This window comes from Anolis carolinensis, chromosome 1 (genome assembly GCF_035594765.1).
Source record: "Anolis carolinensis isolate JA03-04 chromosome 1, rAnoCar3.1.pri, whole genome shotgun sequence".
NCBI classification, from domain to species: Eukaryota; Metazoa; Chordata; class Lepidosauria; order Squamata; family Dactyloidae; genus Anolis; species Anolis carolinensis.
In genome coordinates, this window is record NC_085841.1 from 204327398 (window position 1) to 204352560 (window position 25163).

General features: G+C 40.2%; 1 protein-coding gene across 1 annotated transcript in view; it reads right to left on the reverse strand.

The window, feature by feature from the left end:
• The window catches only part of dnah7 (dynein axonemal heavy chain 7), a gene marked incomplete in the record, with an annotated part of 224097 nt that overhangs the window by 137356 nt on the left and 61578 nt on the right, over positions 1 to 25163 (reverse strand). Inside the window, 9 exon segments of the mRNA XM_062964053.1 lie at positions 950 to 1198; positions 2249 to 2347; positions 4067 to 4279; positions 6603 to 6730; positions 6818 to 6920; positions 7120 to 7288; positions 10634 to 10743; positions 23505 to 23717; positions 24236 to 24376. Coding sequence (XP_062820123.1) covers positions 950 to 1198; positions 2249 to 2347; positions 4067 to 4279; positions 6603 to 6730; positions 6818 to 6920; positions 7120 to 7288; positions 10634 to 10743; positions 23505 to 23717; positions 24236 to 24376 — 1425 coding nt within the window.

A 25163-nucleotide genomic window follows, 5' to 3' on the forward strand; every position in this document is an offset into this window, starting at 1 on the left:
AAGTAACAACGCAAATACATAAACAATACACACAGTTTAAAACACAAGAAGATGATAAAACAGAAGTTAAAACAAAGGTTTCTACAACAGTAATAATATCAATAGTAATAATATCAAACAACCACCAATGCAATTCAGTCAACTTCAAAGGTGGGGGGGGACTATAGCAGCAATATAAGATAAAATCATTAGATTAAAATATCCCAATGAAAGGAACCTAATAACATTCAGGATAGAATTATAATGAATTCAGGATAGAATTATAATAAGTTATTCAGTTAAAGTTACATGTGTGTCTATGTATACAGCCAGGCTTCTGTATCCATGGATTCTGCATCCATGGTCTCCACCGTTCCCAAGTTTAAAATAGTTTTTTTTTAAAAAAAAAATCCAAAAACAGACTTTGATTTTGTCGTGTAAGGGATATCATTTTCGTCTGCCATTATATACAGTGGGACTTGAGCATCTATGGATTTTGGTATTCTCATGGAGTTCTGGATGCAAATCCTAATGTATACCTATAATGTATCTAGTAAAGGTAAAGGTTTTCCCCTGACATGAAGTCTAGGCATGTCCGACTGTGGGGGTTGGTGCTCATCTCAATTTCTAAGCCAAAGAGCCAGTGTTGTCCATAGACACCTCCAAGGTCATGGCGCCGGCATGACTGCATGAAGCATCATTTCCTTCCTGCCGGAGCAGTACCTATTGATCTACTCACATTTGCATGTTTTCGAACAGCTAGGTTGGCAGAAGCTGGGGCTAGCAACGGGAGTTCACCCCGCTCCCTAGATTCGAACCGCCGACCTTTCGGACAGCAGTTTCAGCAGCTCAGCTGTTTACTCACTGTTCCACCGAGGCGCAATGTATCAGTTAAAAATGAACAAATGAATGAATCGATAGATAGATGATAGATAGATAATAGCTTGATAAATGATCGATAGATGTTTACTTTTTCACACAGGTCACCCAAAGCAGCTGCCAAAACCCGATATGCAGATGTTTTTCCTCCAAAGGGCTCTCCAACTATCATAAAGCCGTGGCGTACAATCATCATTTCAAATATCTGCAAAATTTTCTCTGAAAAAAAGCCAGTCATTTGTAAATTCATCTCATCACAGTTAGTCTTGATGGCTTCTAGTATGTCGTTGTAATCTGGTTTCGGCAGCTTCACACCAGGAAACAAATCTGAAGTAATGCCCTGTCAAAACATGAATTACGTTGTATCTTAATTATAACTAGTGCAGGCAATCTCTGGTTTTTCTGTGCTGTAGCAAGGACAAATACACATTTTTTAAACCAGGAAAGTAAACATATTGTTATACTAAGACAGTTGTCAGATAAGAACGTTAGAACACATTTAGAACATGTTAGAACACTTTGAACTACCAAAGAACTACAAACCTATGTTTGATTGGATTGCTGTGAGTTTTCTGAGCTGTATGACCCTGTTCCAGAACAATTTTCTCCTGATGTTTCACCCACATTCATGGCAGGCATCCTCAGAGGTTGTGAAGTCTGTTGGAAACTAGGTAAGTGAAGATTATATATCTGTGGAATAATGTCCAAGGTGGGAGAAAGAACTCTTGTCTGTTTGAGGAAAGTGTGAATGTTGCAATTGGCCACCCTGATTAGCATTGAATAGCCTTGCAGCTTCAAAGACTGGCTGCTTCCTGCCTGGGGAAATCCTTTGCTTGCAGATGTTAACTCCCAATAAGGATTCCCCCCGGCAGGAAAAACTCACAGCAATCCAATTACTGTGGCCATGAAATCCTTCAACAATTCATGTTTGATTGCTAGGAAAATGAAATATCAAAACAAAGATGTAGGGAGGGAGAAGTTCAAAAGGCTAAGGTTATAGAGAATGCTAACCTACCCACAAAATAGGCCAAAAACTATGGATTTAGTGATAAATTGGATTTAAATTGAAGGTGGAGAAACAGATGAGCTTAAAAAAAGCTAGAATGGAAATTTTCAACCATTTTGTGTTTGCATGCAAAATTGTCATGTTAGTTTTCTCTCCAGTGTGGGAGAAAAAGTAAATTAATCCACAATAAAGTGGAGGTCAGCTACACAGCTGTCCTTTTAGCGCATCTTTTTGTAGAAGATAGTAATTTAAATCTGCTGAATATCCAATGGTTACATATTTAACTAAACTTCCAAGTGCACTCAGAGAAGAAACGTGAGAACATCATCAGTGTAGTAGCAAACTGAACATATTACTTACCCCTCGTACGCATTCATTGCTTACCTCAAAAAGTGGTAGGTCATGGGATAAGAACTTTGGTAAATTTACATCAATAATGGATCTAAGCAACAAAATTTCTTCATTTTCTTCTGGATACTTGAGCTATATTAAAAAGCAAAAGCATTTTCAGAGTTAAAGTGTTGGACTTTACCTGCAGTGCCAAAGTTTTAAATACGAAAATTGTATTTTAAGTATACCTAGCTTACAGATCTTACTACAACGAACATGCTCCATACAATACAGTAGGCCCATGTATTACGTGAGCTCAGCCACCTGGCCTGGTTGGGGGGGGGGGGGTTCAAGGGGCTCTTTGATTGTAGGTGAACTATAAATCCCAGCAACTACAATTCCCAAATGTCAAGGTCTATTTTCCCCAAACTACACCAGAGTTCAAATTTGGGCACACTGAATAGTTGTGCCAAGTTTGCTCCAGATCCATCATTGTTTGAGTCCACAGTGCTCTCTGGATGTAGGTGAACTACAACTCCAAAACTCAAAGTCAATGCCCACCAAACCCTTCCAGTATTTTCTGTTGGTCATGGGAATTCTGTGTGCCAAGTTTGGTTCAACTCCATCATTGGTGGAATTCAGAATGTTCTTTGACTGTTGGTTAACTATAAATCCCAGCAACTAGAACTCCCAAATGACAAAATCATCTCCTTCCCAACCCCACCAGTATTCAAATTTGGGTGTATCAGGATTTTGTGCCAAATTTTGTCCAATGAATGAAAATACATCCTGCATATTAGATATTCACATTACAATTCATAAGAGTAGCAAAATTGCATTTATGAAGTAGCAATGAAAATAATTGTATGGTTTGGGGTTACCACAATATAAGGAACTATATTAAACGGTCGTGGCATTAGGAAGGTTGAGAACCACTGGGTTAAACCCTTGTGCCAGCTGGACTGCTGGCTTGAAGGTTGAGTTGCTGACCTGAAGGTTGCTGTTTTGAAACCCCAAGATGGGGTGAGCTCCTGTCTATCAGCTCTAGCTTGCAGGGACATGAGAGAAGCCTCCCAGCAAGATGGTAACACATCCGGGCATCCCCTGGGCAACATCTCTGTAGACGGCCAATTCTCTCACACCAGAAGCAACTTGCAGTCGTTCTCAAGTCACTTCTGACATGATAAAAATTGTTTTGATATGGCTAACAGTTTAATTCTATTTCAATGCTGACTTTTTGTATGCTTTAATTATATTACAATCATTCAAATGTGTAAGCTGCCTTAAGTCTCAATTTTGGGCGAAAGATGGGGTATAAACAAAGAGGAAGAGAAAGGGAAGAGGGAGAAATATAATGTAAAAGGATACTTAATGGCAATCTTATGAGGCACAAACCAAACATTCTATTAGTAAATCCATTCATCTTATCACCAACTGAGTTCACATGAACTTTCAGCAACAGTTCTGAAACCTGTTCCTAATTTATTGTTCTTATTTGCTCATTAACATTTTTTCAATGTGTACAAGTGATGGGATCTTGGGCTTAACATGACACCGGGAATCATGCGCCAGAGTTGTGATGCAAAGGTGAAGGAGGAGTGCTTGCCCTCACATTTATTTCGAGTTTGATGGTTTATAAAACCAGGAAAGATTTATAAGCCTGGCCGCTGTGTAGCACAGAGAACTCCTGAGTCGCAAACACACATTAGTGCAATGCCAGCTTTGTAACACGGATATATAAAGTGCCTGTGGGGCTGTTCATATGAAAGGCCCTCAATCTGATTCAACATCAGACACAAATGACAAGCACAGATTCATTTACAACAAAATACAGGAATGCCAGGCTCTAATCAAACCAAAAAGCTCTTCTACCTTCAGATTCCCAGCTGCAGTGAGCACTGATTTCACGGCTCTCATCCCGTAATCGTAGTGATGCTGGGAAGACAACTGCTCAGAACACAGGCGATAGGTAGCTACAATTTTCACAGACAGAGGTCGAGCAGTAACAAATCCACAGGAGTAGAGGACAATTTCAGCAATCATGGCATAATCAGGCACCATCATAGCCACAGTTCGAAACAGGGCCTAGTAAACAAGCATTGATGGTTAGGTTAACCTCAGAGCCCCAAGATGATCCCTGTGAATAACCAGCTACATTTTTTGGACTACAAAAGGGAGTTACGGTAGAGTCTCACTTATCCAAGCTAAACGGATTGGCAGAAGCTTGGATAAGCAAATATCTTGGATAATAAGGAGAGATTAAGGAAAAGCCTATTAAACATCAAATTAGATTATGATTTTACAAATTAAGCGCCAGAACATGTTATACAACAAATTTGACAGAAATGCATATTTGACAATATGCAGTAATGTTATGTTGTAATTACTGTATTTATGAATTTAGCACCAAAATCCAAGATAAACGGGCCGGCAGAAACTTGGATAAGCGAATATCTTGGGTAATAAGGAGGGAAAAGCCTATTAAACATCAAATTAGGTTATGATTTTACAAATTAAGCACCAAAACATCGTGTTATACAACAAATTTGACAGAAAAGTAGTTCAATACGCAGTAATGTTATGTTGTAATTACTGTATTTACGAATTTAGCACCAAAATATCATGATATATTGAAAACATTGACTACAAAAATGGTTTGGATAATCCAGAAGCTTGGATAAGCGAGGCTTGGATAAGTGAGACTCTACTGTATATCCAAAATATTAACAATATTATAGTCCTAACTTGATGAGCTTGAATGAATTCAAAAATTAAGAGAATTCAAAAGCACTTAGGTGTATCCCCCCCCCCCCCCCTCGCTCAGGCTGGATGTACACTGCCCTATATCCTATGTTCTGATCCCAGATTATCTGTCAGTATAAACTCATATAATCCAGATCAAAGCAGATAATCTGGTATTAGATCCTGGGGTATAGGGCAGTGTAGATCCAGCCTCGGAGGACCTCCCAACCATCTGGAACAGAACAAGGGCTGGGTGGGCTGGTAGATGGACATCACTGTATTTCACCCAGCCAACAGTGTCCCTAAATAAGGAATACAAAAGTCAATTTCCTTATTCCACAAAAGTCTTCCTGAGCCTACAAAAAAAAGAAGTGGAGAAAGAATGATTTTAAAGCAAGATTTCTTGATAAAGACAGGGCTAAAGGTTTGGTTGAAATACAAAAATGTTTACTTTCATAAAAGCACAAACCCTGAAGGACACAGGACAAGTCAATGATCCATCTAATCAATCACTCCCTTTATCACAGTTGCCAGCCAGATTTTTCTGGCAAGCTTGCAAGCAAGACACAGAGGACACTGATACTGGCTGAATGGGTATTGTATTGTAGACCATATCTTGTGACTTCTTCTCTTTCACTCAGCGGTTCTCAACCTGTGGGTCCCTAGGTGTTTTGGTGTACAACTCCCAGAAATCCCAGCCAGTTTACCAGCTGTTAGGATTTCTGGGAGTTGAAGATGAAAACATCTGGGGACCCACAGGCTGAGAACCACTGCTTTAACATAATCTCCATTCCGCCCCAATATACTGTAGAATGGAGACGCCTGTCTCCCACCCATCTTTGGCTCTGACCAGCCATATTGTTTTAACTTCAACTTTCGGAACTAAGCTATTGTTTAGTCTGCTTTTAGAAAATTCAAATTATCTCTATTTCTTTATTGTCTCTTGTTTTAGTGTGCTATATTTAAATTGACCAGCTGATTTTATTGCAAACCACCCAGAGATCTTGCAATAAGGAGTGAGCTAGAAATACTGTAAAGACCAATAAAAGAAGCAATCTACAGGACAGATATATGAGTCAATATGCCTCCCACAGACAGAGACAAGGAGAAGAAGAAAAGTAATGACTTAGAAACCTAGAGTGGTCTAAAATAATAACCACACTATAGTTGCTACAACAACAGTAGTGAAGGGATGCAGAAAATAAGTACTGGCTTCATGTCAGGATCATGATAGTCACAAGATGATGAAGGAAGGAGAAAGGGCAGAAGAAGGACCACCTATTATCCTAAATAGCAGAGATAGGGACTGTACGATACCCTGGGATAGAGTGCAATTTGCTGTTCAGATATTGGACTGCAGCTCCCATCGAACTTAGCTAGAATCGTCTATGGTGAAGGATAATGGGAAATGCAGTTCAACAGTATCTTGAAACCTACATGCTGTCCAATTTTGACCTAATCTGAAAACGTCAGTCACCAAATACCAAAAATCTGTCAATATAGCTCAGAGAAGGGCTGCATCTTCCAGTTCAATATCCCCATTTGAGATAACCCTGCAGTGTAATCCTATGTATGCATACTCAAAAGTAAGTCTTTTGAATCCAATGGGGTCCACTCAGTTATAATGGTATTTCGGATTCCAGCCCGAAAATTTCTCTTACTGTACCTTAAGATTGTCAGGAAGTTCTGATCGTCCAGCATAGCCAGGATTCATAGTAATAAAAACAGCACATGTTGGGTTAAGTTTGAGCTCTGTCCCTTCAAACACTAGTATATCTGAGCCAGCATTGATACCTATGACAAAGAAGAAATAGGTATCACTTTATTAATTACTGTAAATCAGCTTTATTTTAACCCAACATTGATTTTAAAAAAAATTACCTCTCTGGATAGTAAGAATCTGCTGAGCAACAACTGAAAGCACTTCCAAGTCAATCCTGTTAAATTCATCAAAGCAAGCCCAAGCACCACAGGAAAGCAAACCCTATCAAGAGACAAACAAACACCTATTAACTTCCTGCACATATTTTTAGTTTAATAATAAATCCACTTGGGAGGAAAGCCAAAGATATATCAATTTATTGTACTTCTATGCATCTGACACACAACGACCAAGATGGATACACAGCCTGTGCTTCTTCCCATTCAAGTCTTGTTAAAGGCCAATATTCATCCATTCACACCTTAAAGAACTTTCCCAGAGCGAGGTAATCCAGTCCATCAGAACAATTGAAAACCACACACTGCTTGGCAATAGCCTTTGCTAAGTCCTTTGTCGTCTCAGTTTTTCCAGTCCCAGCAGGTCCTTCTGGGGCCCCACCAAGATGAAGGTGGAGAGCACCAAAGAGAGTCCTAAAATTAGAAAAGGAAGACTAGCTGATAAATATCTGGTGAATAATGGCATATATGATGAAATACAGATACTCTTGTCCTGTTTTGTCTTTCAAGAACAGCCTTAAGACACTGTGGTAAGTAAATGAAAACTGCTTTACTTCAGCAAAACATAAAGTACACTCAGTGGAATAATGCAAACGGAAGCAAGGAAGTCTTAGGGCAAATGCAGGTCTTAGTCTCTGATACAGTCCCAAATGCAGACTCGGAGCAGGCACATGGGGAGCGAAGGCATTAGAGTCAGTTTGTTACCATCAAGAGCTGGCTGCATCTGTTTCTGCTTTATAGCCCTGAGTCCCCTCACAGCTGCTAGGGCAGTTCCTAATTACTCAGCTGCATTTCTGGCAGCTATTCTAGCTGAACGACATCTCTGCGCTGTTTCCTTTCGCCTCTCCTGAAAAGTGGGTACTTGCAAAATCTCCTCCCCAGATTCCAACTCACCCTCAGATTCATGAGCACTTTCCTGCTCCCCTTCCTCTTCTGAAGAAGAGGAATCCCTAACAACTCTTCACTTTACTAGGCCAGTCCTAAACATTTGTACTGGCGCATCTTCAAACATTGCCGGAAGAGCACTTCTACCATAGGCTAGAGCAGTGATCCTATGCTTTGGTTGTCTAAGAACTCGAAACTTCCACTTCCAGCTTGGCCAACTGTTTATTATTTATTTATTTACAGTATTTATATTATGCCCTTCTCACCCCGAAGGGGACTCAGGGCAGATCACATTACACATATAAGGCAAACATTCAATGCCTTAACATAGAACAAAGACAGAGACAAACTCAGGCTCGGAGCTGGCCTCAAACTCATGACCTCTTGGTCAGAGTGATTTGCTGAAGTTGGCTGCTCACCAGCCTGCGCCACAGCCCGGGCCTGTTGGGAATTATGGGAGCTGAAGTCCAAAACAGCTGGAGGAACCACTGAGCCAGGCTGAAGTTGAGTTTGCTCCAGCAAACTGTGCTTTACAAAGTAACAGTCAGCCTTGCAATAAATAAGCATCCTCCCTTCATTTCCTTCTTTCTGTCCATGACCTTGTAAATCAATGATTCTCAACCTGGGGTCCCCAACTGTTTATGGCCTTCAACTCCTAGAAATCCTAACAGCTGGTAAACTGGCTGGGATTTCTGGGAGCTGTAGGCCAAAAACATCTGGGGACCCCAAGTTTAGAACCATTGCTGTAAATGGTCCCACTCGTGCTCTGGAGCAGGAAATGGGAACCTTTGAGATAATCAGTTGCTACCACCCACTGATTTTAAGCCCCTTATGACCCTGTAGTTCCCAATGAGAAGCTACTGGGAGCTTTGACATGCACATTTCCACTTCTGAATTTGCAGACATGGTCAAAAGATTATTTGAGTCTAATCAAGACAAACTACATGAGCAAAAGATTATTCTTTCCATGATGGCACTGTTCTTCACAAGTAGCAGCAAAGTTATGAAAGACTCTAGATCAATAGCTCTAGATCAGTTAAATTTAGTGTATAAACTTTTTAAAATCACTTGTTCTTGGTCAGTTTTATCTAGTGATGATGCTATTGAAATTAGAAATGGTGATTTACAGAGAATTCCTATGAATGTTTACTCAGAAATAAACATTTCCCTTTCCACCCATGAACATCAGAGCTTCAAGTAGTTCTCAACCTGTGGGTCCCCAGATGTTTTAGCCTTCAACTCCCAGAAAACCTAACAGCTGGTAAACTGGCTGGGATTTCTGGGAGTTGTAGGCCAAAACACCTGGGGACCCACAGATTGAGAACCACTGTTCTAGATAATATTCAGCTGAGTTTAAAGGAAAATAAACCCTTAACGTGTCTACCTAGACTACTGTACTCATAGTACAGATGACTTGAAGCACTGATGTTCATGGGTGGAAAGGGAAATGTTTATTTCTGAGTAAACATTCATAGGAATTCTCTGTAAATCACCATTTCTCATTTGAATAGCATCATCACTAGATAAAACTGACCAAGAACAAGTGATTTTAAAAAGTTTACACACTAAGTTATACTGGTTAGTTCTAGTCATGGTTAGCTGGCATAAAAATGCTGTTAATGGAATTAATTGTAATTTACATGGGTATAGGAGGAGGAATATGTTTAAGGATGACCAGCGAATTATAGTTTATCTGGACCAAGATATACATCACAGCCAGCCAAATATATAATTTCACTTTATTAGAATAAATTTTAGGCCTTTATTTAGGGGTCAAAACACAATATAATCAAGAACTTACTCATATACAATACAGTAAAAATGAGTGAGTGGATAAATGAACAAATAAAATTAGATATCTAGCCAATTTTTAAATACTGCTCAGATTATGTTTTCAAAGAGTATATATATTGATTTTGGAGATCCTTAGAATTACACTATGTAGCAAAAATTGAAAGATTTTCAATTCCTAGTTTGAAAGTGTTATTTGCAGTTTAATTGTGTGATACTTACTTTGAAAGTAGTTATACTCCAGAAACTTTGCAGAAAAACTATAGCAAAATGCATTATGGGATGTCCCACAAAAACAAAGTTTTTGCAGTTTAATAAACTTTCCCCATGTTTTTATGATAGAACCAATTAGGAAATGACATTTACAACCCAGGAACAAAAATCCATGTTACATAGTGTTACATATGCAATAAAAGACCTTTCACTGAAAAGTATAGATATATGACCTGTTAAAAGTGACAGCTGATGGCTCCCTGGAAGGACCAGGTGGGAAATTGCAGTACATGAATCGAAAACACTCTGAGACACACTTTTGCAGTCAGTGAAAACCAAACATACTCTCAATGCCCTCAGATCGTCCCACCATTACATTTTTGGGACCATTTCTGACTTCCAATTTACCCAAAATGCAAGCTCCCTCTAAAAACCCTCTGGAAATGGCCACAGTGGAAAATGGAAAATAGCTTCCAGTGCCTTGTTAGCATGCCAGAGCAGCCCCCAAGGGGAAATCTGACCCTTGCCCCTATAGAGTTACCCACTACTAATAAGAGATGTCGTGAATTTGCTCTGGGTCTTATTCGAAACTTCAAGGAAGTGCTGAAACATAGCTCCAAAATCAGATTCAGCACCTTGGAGAGCTCCTTAAACGTCTGGAATAAGACTCACAGTAGTTTCCATGCACACAGAGAAGGAAACACCCATTTACTGCTGAACATTAGAAACTGTATTTTAGAACAGCAATCCTCATACATCATCATCGAAACACGACCGCATTTGTTCATTATTGGAACTGTAAACATTGGTGACATACTTATAAGAATTTGTGTAGAGATAATATAACACATTAAAGAACTTGCAATTTACCTGTAGCATCTATCAGTAAGTGGAGTAATAACCAATCTAGGGGTATTGCCAAGGTATTCATATCCATACCGCAAGCCAGCATTGATCATCTTTGTTTCTAGATGCCCTTCCTAAGGGAAAATATGGATAAGCTTGAAAGAGCTTAGAAGTATTGAGTCACCAGTATGGCAATTACTTACGAGTTGTTTAATGAGGTAACAAGGATATACAGACTCACACTTCAAAAGTAATACAATAAGAAAAGCATATAATGCATTTAATATCATTGTACATCATACAATATTAAATATCACCAATCACATTATATATGTATGAATTACAAAACAATGTACCTCTCCTTCCACAGTCGAATTGTTATTATACACAGTGTGAAGAAGGTGATATTACTTGATTGATTAGTGAATGCTTCTGAGTTACTTTCACAATGTACATTTATGGGGAATTTAAGAGGCAGGTTTAAGTTCTGCCTTTCTCCTATCAATTCTAAGGTTTGTTTAAAAACAAACAATGAAAGAAATGGTACAATAAATTACTTTTCCAGTTTTGTAAAGCATAATGGAAATAGGATTCTTCTAAACCAGCCTGAGGTGGGATTCACAATGCTCTCCAAATTTTGCAACCAGTGAAGTGATGGACTGCAACCTATATTAGTTACATTGACAAGGGATGCTGAGACATGCAATCCAACTAGATCTAAAGAACTATATGAAGGCTTCAACCTCAGAGGGGGCTGGCATTAGCACCTGGTACAGCAGAAGAAAAAATGGAAAAGAATCTCAGCAATCACTTTATAAGGTAGGCCTTAATCAAAACATGGGAGAAATATAAAACTAGGTTCTACCAGAAAACTCCACTTTGGATTTCTCCCCTGGAAGTAATACAAAGAAGAGAACTGGCATGGGATAAATGGCCAACATACAAAGAAATTCTGAAGAAACAAAATGGTAATTATGGTTCAAAAACTCAAGAAGAAGTAAATAAAATCTACTAGATATATCCTGGTTCCAATATAGACAACTTAAAGAACACTTTACTGAGGATATGGAAATAGGATTCATGGAAAAAGAATCCCTTTGGGACAAAATAATTCAATTAAAAAAGAAAGCAATCACCAAAATGTACAAAATCTTATTGAATTGAACAACAGAAACTGAAGTACAGTAGAGTCTCACTTATTTATTTATTTTATTTATTTACAGTATTTATATTCCGCCCTTCTCACCCTGAAGGGGATTCAGGGCGGATTACAATGAACACATATATGGCAAACATTCAATGCCAACAGACAAACAACATACATTACACAGACTCAGAGGCATAAAGCGTCCCTAAATTTCCCTAATTGACAGATGCAACTGTCTTTCGGGGCTGCATAGGTCAACAGCAAGCCGGGGCTATTAATGGTCGGAGGCTTAACCCGACCTGGGCTTTGAACTCATGACCTCTCGGTCAGTAGTGATTTATAGCAGCTGGTTACTAGCCAGCTGCGCCACAGCCCGGCCCCTTATCCAAGCTAAACGGGCCGGCAGAAACTTGGATAAGCGAATATCTTGGGTAATAAGGAGGGATTAAGGAAAAGCCTATTAAACATCAAATTAGGTTATGATTTTACAAATTAAGCACCAAAACATCGTGTTATACAACAAATTTGACAGAAAAGTAGTTCAATACGCAGTAATGTTATGTTGTAATTACTGTATTTACGAATTTAGCACCAAAATATCATGATATATTGAAAACATTGACTACAAAAATGCCTTGGATAATCCAGAACCTTGGATAAGCAAGTCTTGGATAAGTGAGACTCTACTGTAGTGAAAGACTGTATGATCAAATGGGCCTCTAATATAGGCCATTCAATTAGAATGGAAGACTGGAAAAAATACTGGAACAAAAGACAGAAATTTGCATATGCTTATGATTTAAAGGAGAATTAGTACAAAATGATGTACTGATGGTATATTACCCCCCCAAAATTGACAAGATGTTACAAAAATTTACAGGATAAGTGTTGAAAATGCGAGTCCCAGGAAGGCTCTTTTTTCCACATCTGGTGGTCATGTAAAATAGTGAACAATTACTGGAAAAAATCCATGAAAAAACTCAAGAAATACTAAAAATAGAAGTACAAATGAATCATAGAATCATAGAATCATAGAATCATAGAATAGTAGAGTTGGAAGAGACCACATGGGCCATCTAGTCCAACCCCCTGCTAAGAAGCAGGAAATCGCATCAAAGCACCCCCGACAGATGGCCATCCAGCCTCTGCTTAAAAGCCTCCAAAGAAGGAGCCTCCACCACAGCCCCGGGGAGAGAGTTCCACTGTCGAACAGCTCTCACAGTGAGGAAGTTCTTCCTGATGTTCAGGTGGAATCTCCTTTCCTGTAGTTTGAAGCCATTGTTCCGTGTCCTAGTCTGCAGAGCAGCAGAAAACAAGCTTGCTCCCTCTTCCCTATGACTTCCCTTCACATATTTGTACATGGCTATCATGTCTCCTCTCAGCCTTCTCTTCTGCAGGCTAAACATGCCCAGTTCTTTAAGCCGCTCCTCATAGGGCTTGTTCTCCAGACCCTTAATCATTTTAGTCGCCCTCCTCTGGACGCTTTCCAGCTTGTCAACATCTCTCTTCATCTGCGGTGCCCAAAATTGGACACAGTATTCCAGGTGTGGTCTGACCAAGGCAGAATAGAGGGGGAGCATAACTTCCCTGGATCTAGACGCTATTCCCCCATTGATGCAGGCCAGAATCCCATTGGCTTTTTTAGCAGCCGCATCACATTGTTGGCTCATGTTTAACTTGTTGTCCACGAGGACTCCAAGGTCTTTTTCGCACACACTGCTGTCAAGCCAGGCGTCCCCCATTCTGTATCTTTGATTTCCATTTTTTCTGCCAAAGTGAAGTATCTTGCATTTGTCCCTGTTGAACTTCATTTTGTTAGTTTTGGCCCATCTCTCTAGTCTGTTAAGATCGTTTTGAATTCTGCTCCTGTCTTCTGGAGTGTTAGCTATCCCTCCCAGTTTGGTGTCGTCTGCAAACTTGATGATCGTGCCTTCTAACCCTTCGTCTAAGTCGTTAATAAAGATGTTGAACAGAACCGGGCCCAGGACGGAGCCCTGCGGCACTCCACTTGTCACTTCTTTCCATGATGAAGACGACGCATTGGTGAGCACCCTTTGGGTTCGTTCGCTTAGCCAATTACAGATCCACCTAACCGTAGTTTTGTCTAGCCCACATTTTACTAGTTTGTTTGCCAGAAGGTCGTGGGGGACTTTGTCGAAGGCCTTACTGAAATCCAGGTACGCTACATCCACAGCATTCCCTGTATCGACCCAACTCGTAACTCTATCGAAAAAAGAGATCAGATTAGTCTGGCATGACTTGTTTTTGGTAAATCCGTGTTGACTATTAGCAATGACCGCATTTGTTTCTAAGTGTTCGCAGACCACTTCCTTAATGATCTTTTCCAGAATTTTGCCTGGTATTGATGTGAGGCTGACCGGACGGTAATTGTTTGGGTCGTTCTTTTTTCCTTTCTTGAAGATAGGGACCACATTCGCCCTCCTCCGATCTGCTGGGACTTCTCCCGTTCTCCAAGAACTCTCGAAGATAATTGCCAGTGGTTCTGAAATAACTTCCGCTAGTTCCTTCAGTACTCTTGGGTGTAGCTGATCTGGCCCTGAGGACTTGAATTCGTTTAGAGAGGTCAAGTGTTCCTGGACAACTTGTTTCCCTATTTGGGGTTGGATTTCCCCCAATCCTTCGTCCATTCCGTGTTGCTGAGGTTGAAGATGGCTTTCTTTTTCTGAGAAGACCGAGTCAAAGAAGGCATTAAGTAGTTCTGCCTTTTCCCTGTCCCCTGTCGCCATCACCCCATCTTCTCCTTGCAATGGCCCTATCGCCTCCTTTTTCTTCCTTTTTCTACCAACGTAAGCAAAAAAGCCTTTTTTGTTGTTTTTTTATGTCCCTGGCAAGCCTGAGCTCATTTTGCACTTTAGCCTTGCGAACCTTTTCCCTACAGGTGTTGGCTATACGTTTGAATTCTTCTTTGGTGATTTCTCCCCTTTTCCACTTCTTGTGCATGTCACTTTTGAGCTTTAGCTCAGTTAGAAGTTCTTTGGACATCCATTCTGGCTTCTTTGCACTTGTCTTATTTTTCTTCTTTGTTGGCACTGTTTGCATTTGCGCCTTGAGTATTTCACTTTTGAAAAACTCCCATCCATCCTTAACTCCCTTGTTTTTTAATATCGGCGTCCATGGAATGCCGCTCAGTAATTCCTTCATTTTTTGGAAGTCAGCTCTCTTAAAGTCCAGAATGCGTGTTTGACTTGTCTTAGTTTCAGCATTCCTTTGTATTGCAAACTGCAGGAGCACATGGTCACTTGCCCCTAAGGATCCAACCACTTCAACTGTATTGATCAGGTCTTCCACATTTGTTAAGATTAGATCAAGAGTTGCGGATCCCCTTGTTGCCTCTTCTACCTTCTGGACCATAAAATTATATGCAAGGCAAGTGAGGAATTTGTTGGACTTTGTACTCTTGGCTGAGTTTGTTTTCCAGCAGATATCGGGATAATTGAAATCGCCCATGACTACTATATCTCTTCTTTGTGCCTGTTTGGTCAGCTGTTGACAGAAGGCTTCATCAAGTCCTTCATCCTGACTCGGAGGTCTGTAGTAGACACCCACGACAAGATCTTTTTGAGTCCCGGTTCCCTTGATTCTTATCCAGATGCTTTCAAGCTGGTTTCCCGGATTACAGTCTTGCATTTCTTCTGCAACGTAACTGTTTTTGACATATAAAGCTACTCCCCCTCCTCTCCCCTTTGTTCTATTTCTGTGAAAGAGGTTATAGCCCTCAATGGTTAAATTCCAGTGATGGGAGTCATCCCACCAGGTTTCAGTGATGCCTATGACATCGTATGTGTGGTGCTGTGCTAGGAGTTGGAGTTCGTCTTGCTTATTTCCCATGCTCTGAGCATTAGTGTAAAGACATGTAAGCCCCTGTGACCTCCCCTCGAACTGTCAGAATAGTTTCTTTTAGGAATGATAAACTTCGAATTGGAGCTAAACAAAGATATATTATTCAATTATCTGGTAACAGCAGCAAGAATAGTGTATCAAAAAAACTGGAAATTAAAAGAAACCCCATCAATAGAAGACTGGTTATTAAAAGTATTAGATATCATGAATATGGACACCTTAACACAATGACTCAAAAATAATCAGGGGATTCCAAAAAATATAACAGACTGTACATCAGTTTTAAAAAATATAAGAAACAGGAAAGAATAAAAATATTGATCTAAGTACAAGAGAACTATGAAAGAGACTCAACCAAATAAAAATGAATGGGTGACTCGTAATAAAGAAGAACAAACTGTAAACAAAGATTTTAAACCCTGATGAAAGAGACTGGGGGTCAACAAACTCCTCCACCCACCATCCCCTCCCCTCACCTCCTACTTGACTCTGCCTAACCCTTTTTTTTTCTTTTCTTCCTCTCTTTCTATCATTTTCCCTTTGCCCCCTTCTTTTCCCTTCTTTTAATATTTTATTTTACTGAAAACAATTTCAACAAAAAATTACTTTTAAAGAACTATATGATTCCCACCCTGAGAATAAGTGGCCCTTCCAAAAATGAGGTCTTAGTAAAGGTAAAGGTTGTCCCTTGACATTAAGTTCTGTCATGTCTGGCTCTGGGGGTTGGTGCTCATCTCCATTTCTAAGCTGAAGAGCCGGCGTTGTCCATAGACATCTCCTAGGTCATGTGGCCAGCATGATTGCATGGAGCGCCATTACCTTCCCGCCAGGAGCGGTACCTTTTGATCTACTCAGATTTTCATGTTTTCAAACTACTAGGTTTGGGGCCGGGCTGTGGCGCAGGCTGGTAAACAGCTGCTGCAATAAATCACTCTGACCATGAGGTCATGAGTTCGAGGCCAGCCCGTGGCGGGGTGAGCACCCGTCAATTAAAAATAAAAAATAGCATCTGCTCGTTGCTGACCTAGCAACCCGAAAGATAGTTGCATCTATCAAGTAGGAAATAAGGTACCACTTATAAAAGTGGGGAGGCAAGTTTAACTAATTTACAACGTTGGAATGAGGAAGTGCCATCAGAGTGGATGATGAAGCAGCTGCTCCCCCCTGTGGCCAGAATCGAACATCCCCTCAGGAGAAGGTTAAATTGCCTCTGCATCTGTCTGTCTGTCGTCTCTGTCTCGGTTCCATGTGTTTATGGGCATTGAATGCTTGCCCTATATGTATATAATGTGATCCGCCCTGAGTCCCCTTCGGGGTGAGAAGGGCGGAATATAAATACTGTAAATAAATAAATAAATAAATAGGTTGGCAGAAGCTGGGGCTAACAATGGGAGCTCACCCCACTCCACAAATTCGAACACTGTGCCACCATAGCACCATAATTAAATCTTAGGCCCTTTAAATAGTTCAAACTGAAACAAAAAGCACATGTACAACCAGTGCAATCATTGTATGAACAACATAATACAGCATCTCAACTATACATGATGAGAAAGATTTCTTTGCATTTAACATGCATTAAAAAGAAGCAAATCACAACCACTGGGGCTGAGTTTTCACAATTATTGGAGCTGCAGCAAGTGAGACAAAGGAAATTTAATTACTTTCTTCCTCTACTGAACATCCCATTTGCATTTGGGAGAAAGCTCCCATTCTCAAACTAGTTTTGCTCCCAACTGCTCCACACTGGAGCAAAGATAATTTCCACACAGTTTTTGAAGTCATTTGCTGAAAACTACAGTATTATTTCAGTTTTCTAAAAATCTCAAAGTATAGTATTTTAAAGTTAAACCATATCAAAGACCGGCATTCACTCAATACCTATCATTTGCTACCCACTGCAAATAGTAGAAATAGCACGGTGGTATCACTGAAACTGAAAATAAAGCCAAATGTAACAAAAAAGATTGGTTAGGATTTTGGAAAACATTTTGACAATTCCCTTTAAGGTGAAAACAAGGGAATGGTTTCAAAATTAAGTAGTCTCCTTAATTAACATTCTGTGTTATTTCTTTATCAATACAAAATTATATGTGGCTAAACACATAATTACCACAGCAATGCAGTTTATTGAAAACACAATAAAATACAGAATATGGATAAAACAATCATACTATTTATTGTTGTTACTAGTAGTAGCATTTTATAGCTAATAAAACCAGCTTGGCCTGGCAACCCACAGCAGACGCGCCATCTAAATGAAAAACAAATACTCAGTTCCACTGACGAGAAGTGGCCCTGTAAATGGCTACAAATTCACTTAAGAACAATGTGCAGAATATGCACACCATATAGTTGATCAGGGAAAAATCACTATCAATGGTATCAAAACCCACAGAAAGACAAAGGGGAAGTACCAACGTTGCAATCCTCCTATTCCTCCCTAGACAAAGGTATATATCCATCAGGGCTATAAAAGACCAATTTCATTCCAAAATCAGACAATAAACAAAGATATAATAATAATAATAATAATAATAATAATAATAATAATAATAATAATCGCATTGACGAAAAACAACAGGAAAAACTCAGCCGCTATCAGGACCTCAAGATTGAACTTCAAAGACTCTGGCAGAAACCAGTGCAGGTGGTCCCGGTGGTGATGGGCACATTGGGTGCCGTGCCAAAAGATCTCAGCCAGCATTTGGAAACAATAGACATTGACAAAATCACGATCTGCCAACTGCAAAAGGCCACCCTGCTGGGATCTGCGTGCATCATCCGAAAATACATCACACAGTCCTGGACACTTGGGAAGTGTTCGACTTGTGATTTTGTGATATGAAGTCCAGCATATCTATCTTGTTTGCTGTGTCTATGACAATAAATAATAAAAAATAATAACTACTACTACTACTACTACTACTACTACTACTACTTTATTCTTGTAGCCCGCCTCCATCTCCCTGAAGGGACTCGGGGTGGCTTACATAAGAAAAACAGTACATAAATTTAAAACACAATGTAATAACAGTTATAAAACAACATAACATGACAATTATTAAAACCAAGACATCAATTGCTATGTACAGAGGGTGATTAGTGCAAAACTCTGAGTAACGTCCATGAGTAAAATAGAGACGGGCGGGGGAGGACAAGGAACCGATCACAATAAAACACTAAAACCTATAAAATGGATTTAGACCAAGGCTCCTTAAACTTCTTCCACTTGTAACCCCTTTCCACGTGATACATTTTATATGACCCTAGGTATTTTGCATGTAAAACAGGTATAAAATCAAATATTTACTTATAACACCATGTAACAAAAAGAGATCAAGCTAGCTCCTACCCTCCAAACCTTCCACACACAATTAAAGACCTGGGTTTTCCTACAAGCCTTCGATCATGTTATAGAATCATAGAATCATAGAATAGTAGAGTTGGAAGAGACCTCATGGGCCATCTCGTCCAACCCCCGCTAAGAAGCAGGAAATCGCATTCAAAGCACCCCCGACAGATAGCCATCCAGCCTCTGCTTAAAAGCTTCCAAAGAAGGAGCCTCCACCACAGTCCGGGGGAGGGAGTTCCACTGTCGAACAGCCCTCACAGTGAGGAATTCTTCCTGATGTTCAGGTGGAATCTCCTTTCCTGTAGTTTGAAGCCATTGTTCTGCGTCCTAGTCTGCAGGGCAGCAGAAAACAAGCTTGCTCCCTCCTCCCTATGACTTCCCCTCACGTATTTGTACATGGCTATCATGTCTCCTCTCAGCATTCTCTTCTGCAGGCTAAACATGCCCAGTTCTTTAAGCCTCTCCTCATAGGGCTTGTTCTCCAGACCCTTAATCATTTTAGTCACCCTCCTCTGGATGCTTTCCAGCTTCATCTGCGGTGCCCAAAATTGGACACAGTATTCCAGGTGTGGTCTGACCAAGGCAGAATAGAGGGGGAGCATGACTTCCCTGGATCTAGACGCTATTCCCATTGGCTTTTTTAGCTGCCGCATCACATTGTTGGCTCATGTTTAACTTGTCCACGATGACTCCAAGGTCTTTTTCGCACACACTGCTGTCAAGCCAGGCGTCCCCCATTCTGTATCTTTGATTTCCATTTTTTCTGCCAAAGTGAAGTATCTTGCATTTGTCCCTGTTGAACTTCATTTTGTTAGTTTCGGCCCATCTCTCTAGTCTGTCAAGATCGTTTTGAATTCTGCTCCTGTCTTCTGGAGTGTTAGCTATCCCTCCCAGTTTGGTGTCGTCTGCAAACTTGATGATCGTGCCTTCTAACCCTTCGTCTAAGTCGTTAATAAAGATGTTGAACAGAACCGGGCCCAGGACGGAGCCCTGCGGCACTCCACTTGTCACTTCTTTCCATGATGAAGACGACGCATTGGTGAGCACCCTTTGGGTTTGTTCGCTTAGCCAATTACAGATCCACCTAACCGTAGTTTTGTCTAGCCCACATTTTACTAGTTTGTTTGCCAGAAGGTCGTGGGGGACTTTGTCGAAGGCCTTACTGAAATCCAGGTACGCTACATCCACAGCATTCCCTGTATCGACCCAACTCGTAACTCTATCGAAAAAAGAGATCAGATTAGTCTGGCATGACTTGTTTTTGGTAAATCCATGTTGACTATTAGCAATGACCGCATTGTTTCTAAGTGTTCGCAGACCACTTCCTTAATGATCTTTTCCAGAATCTTGCCTGGTATTGATGTGAGGCTGACCGGACGGTAATTGTTTGGGTCGTTCTTTTTTCCCTTCTTGAAGATAGGGACCACATTCGCCCTCCTCCAATCTGCTGGGACTTCTCCCATTCTCCAAGAACTCTCGAAGATGAGTTCCGCTAGTTCCTTCAATACTCTTGGATGTAGCTGATCTGGCCCTGGGGACTTGAATTCGTTTAGAGTGGCCAGGTGTTCCTGGACAACTTGTTTCCCTATTTGGGGTTGGATTTCCCCGAATCCTTCGTCCATTCCATATTACTGAGGTTGAAGATGGCTTTCTTTTTCTGAGAAGACTGAGGCAAAGAAGGCATTAAGCAGTTCTGCCTTTTCCCTATCCCCTGTCACCATCACCCCATCTTCTCCTTGCAGTTTAGACTCTCTAATAATACATATGAGGACCTTTTAGATTCTTTATTTGCACTTGGTAATTCGGAAGTCCCACAGTATCTTTGTGTGCTCATTTTCCAATACTTTTGCAGGTTTGTGATCCCACCAGTTCTTTACTGTTGGGAGGTGGTACTTGAGGCATAAGTTCCAATGAATCATTTGGGCCACATAGTTGTGCCTCTGTTTGTAGTCAGAGACTAGATTTCAGTTTCCATTTTCCCATACAGCTTCAGGTCACCCATGTACATCAGATGCGAAATTTTGTGAGATTTCTTAGATGTTTGATAGCCGAGATTTGTTTTTTGTAAGATTGTTGACAGAGGGATCATGGCAATAATGAAAAGCAGATGGGACAATGAGTCTCCCTGGAAAATTCCTCTTCTGATGTTGACAAGTCCATAGCTTTCATTTCCAACAAACAGTTCAGTTTTCCAGTGCTCCATCATGTTTTCAATAAAGGTGCCAACGTTTTTACTAATCCCGAGGGCGTCCAGGCACTTGATGATCCAGCTGTGTAGGAGTAAGTCAAAGGCCTTTTTGTAGTCAATCCACGTCATGTGAAGATTAGCTTTTCAGCTTTTACAGTTCTCCAGAATCATTTTGTCAATCAATAACTGGTCTTTTGTGCCCCTGCTTTTCCGTTTGTTGCCTTTCTGTTCATCTGACAAGATGTTTTTTTCTTCAAGATAGTCTTGAATTCTGTCAGCTGACTGGCATCATAGCAGGCACGTTATTGGCCTGTAGTTTCCTGGTGCTGCTCCTTTTGCTGGATCCTTTTGTATCAGGTATGTTCTCCCAGTTGTTAGCCATTCACTGATACTTCCTTTCTGCAGCATCTCATTGAATTATTGGGCCATTTTTCCATGTAAACTAATCGGATGTTTGAGCCAAAATCCATGAAGTTGATCACTATCAGGCGATGTCCAGTTCTTGACTTTTTGCACCCATTTGCTGATCATTTCAGTTGTTATTTCCATCTGTTCCATTTTGTTCTATGAGAATTTTCCTTCAAACTCCTTTATCCACCCAGCGTTTTTGTTGTAGTTCTTATTATTTTCCCAAAGCTCTTTCCAGAACTTTGTTGTTGCAGTTTTCTCTGGCTTTGTGGTTACTGTTGGTTCAGACACTGGTAGAACCGTCTTTGGTCTGATTGAAACAGTTGATTTTGTCTGTACTGGATGATTCTGGCTTCATATCTTTCAATTTTTCTGGCTGTTGCTGTAATTTGTTCTTTCGCAATTTCCAAAGCTTCTTCAATTTTTCTGGTGTTCAGCCAGTACTTTCTGATCAGGTATTGCTTGATTTTGTCATTATTCAGTTTCTTCTCTTTCATATTTTTCAGGTTACTTGCAAGTTTTTATTATTATTATTATTATTATTATTATTATTATTATTATTATTATTATTAACAAAAAGGAAAAATAAAATTATGTTCCTAATTTGAAAGTGTTATTTCCTGTTTAATTGTGCTGTATTTATTTGAAAGTAGTTGTTATATTCCAGAAACTTCATTTTTGTGGCTTGTTGAGACTCTAGGAGACAGCCAGTGAAAAACTATAGCAAAATATGCTGCAAGATGTCCTGCAAAAAGAAGTTGTTGCAGTTTAATAAACTTTTTCCCATGTTTTTATGATAGAACCAATCAGGAAATGACACTTATAACCCAGGAACAAAAATCGTGTTACATAGCATAATAAATCAGCATTTGCAAGACTTGCTAAACGGGTTAAGTTTCCTTTTTGTGGAGTACACCTGAAGCATTTTCTGCACAGTCCACTGTAAACATTGTTGCTAACAGATTCATGTAAACAGGTGGCATTCAGAAACCTTTTATTGTTATTGGAGTCCGGACCCACAGTTTAAGAAGCAGAGGCCTAGACTGGTATGCTATAAGAATGCTTTCTTATTGTTGTCTGACTACAATTCTTTGGCATCTTCCTTAAAAAGGGGGGTGTTAGCAACTGGAAAATAACTGACCCAAATCATTGAGACCAAGGTGGATAATTTTCCTATAGGTGCTACCATGTTGATGATGATGATGATGATGATGATGATGATGATGATGATTTCTTCTTACCCGCCTCCCCTCGTGGCTGAAGGTTGATTACAGAATAATCAAAGCACATAAACATTGTAAAATTCTTTAAATATACGTATTTCTATAAAAGATACATATTAAAATGTATTTCTGTAAAATATATACATATACATATTAAAATAAAAAATAACAGCAGCAGATTCCATTTTCTCACACAAAGATGAACTAGTCACATGTCCGACCCATAGGTGATATATGATAGATGGGATATTTAAAATCTCTATTCTGCTTGATTTAGCTCCAGTTCAAAGGCTTGGTCCTTGACTCAGGAAATAAATACAGAATCACAACAGTCAGATTGAGGCCACTCAGCTCAAACATACATTACTACTCTGGACAAAAAATCAAATCAACTCTAGACTTCTCCAGCAAGATCAGGGAAACTAAATTCGGCCTTTTGACAGAAAATGTTTTATCTGTACACCTCCTGCAAATTCAGCAAGTGCACTGGCAACATGGTGATGAAAAAGTCATTTTAATTATAAACTGTATTAGTATGGCTATTAGCCATCTTACCTCAGAATCCACAGAATGATGGGTGAGATATCTTTTGTCATCAGCAAAAAAAGATTGCTCATATTCGTGTATCTTTCCTCCTGTGTCAGCAGATGAGCCCAAATTGAAAAGCTGTGAACAGAAATTGCTTCCTAATCGGATTCACAAACATCACTTACCTCCCAGTAGTACCTAAGCTGACTTAGCCATTCAAAGTCACTGTCGTCGCTGATGCGCTTGCTCACGAGGGACACCAGCACATCCCTGGCGTGGACGTCCAGGACAACGAGCGCACCAAGAGTCACGCGGTTCTGTTTGGACAGCTTTCCTCGCACCAAGGTGACAATGCCATCGATCTGCCCATTGCATTGCTCCAGGTAATTTTCCAGCGCCTGGAGCAGGTTGGGAAAACAAAGAAACAGGGATGAGTCAGTTGCCTCTTAGCCACAGAAATATGCAAAGCTCTCCTCATATACGTCGTTTAAAACTGATTTTTGCAAGCTTTCTCTTGATGGTTAATAGTCTGTGAGTGGATTTTTAGTGGGAGAGCACAAAACAAACACAAAGGTGGGAAAAATTGTTAGTTCACCCCAAGAACCACCTGCAATTTTGAAGATGACTGCACTCACATAGAGGCAGTTTAGGGCCATGACGAATAAATGAGATCAGGAAGTTACCAAAGACAAGTGTGTGTATGGGTGAGCCACACTCATTGATCTCAAGTCTGCCTCAAGGTGAATGCAGACATTGGAAGCTGAATTCTCAATTGGAATTACTGTATCCAGTTTGTGAATTATCCCATCCACTGTTTCCAAAAATACTATGTGAAATATCACATTGGCAAACATCTCTTCAGAGGGAGAGTGGAAATACTGGTCAAAAGAATCACTTATAGTTCAAATACACCTACCTCCTGGCCTTTTTTAATAGCTTCTTGCACTTCTGAGGTCCAGAAAGTCTGAGATACACAAAGAACTGTCTGTCCAGGCCATTCTCTAACCCAGTCTATACGGACAGATTTTGGATAGGCTTGTATTGCAGAGGCAATCACCTGGTGATAGGAAGATGAAATTACAATCACAACATCAGACGAGCTAACTTTCTATCCAGTCTCAACCTCCCCTATCTCACATGGGCTGTTGTCTAGATCAGTGTTTCTCAAACTGGGGGTCGGGACCCCTAGGGGAAGTTGTGAGGGGGTGTCAGAGAGGTCGCCAAAAACCATCAGAATACACATATTTCTGATGGTCTTAAGAACTCCTTTGACAGAGAAGACTGAATATCTCTTCACCTGTCATTCCCTTCCTTTTTGGAAACTGACGGCGAATTCTCCCACCAAAAGCCCAATTTGTCCAATTCTATCATTGGTGATAACGGCGCTCCATGCAGTCATGCCGGCCACATTACCTTGGAGGTGTCTACGGACAACGCCGGCTCTTCGGCTTAGAAATGGAGATGAGCACCAACCCTCAGAGTCAGACATGACTGGACTTAACGTCAGGGGAAAACTTTACGTTTTATCATTGGTGAGGGTTCCAAAGGGCTCTTTGATTATAGGTGAACTATAAATCCCAAATTTTAAGGTCTATTTTCCCCAAACTCCACCAGTATTACAATTTGAGCATATTGAGTGTTTGTGCCAATGTTGGTCCAGATGCATCATTGAGTCCACAGCGCTCTCTGGATGTAGGTGAACTCCAACTCCAAAACCCAAGGTCAATGCCGCCAAACCCCTCCAGTATTTTCTGTTGGTCATGGGAGTAATGTGTGCCAAATTTCATTCAATTCCATCATTAGTGGAGTTCAGAGTGCTGTTTGATTGTAGGTTAACTAGAAAC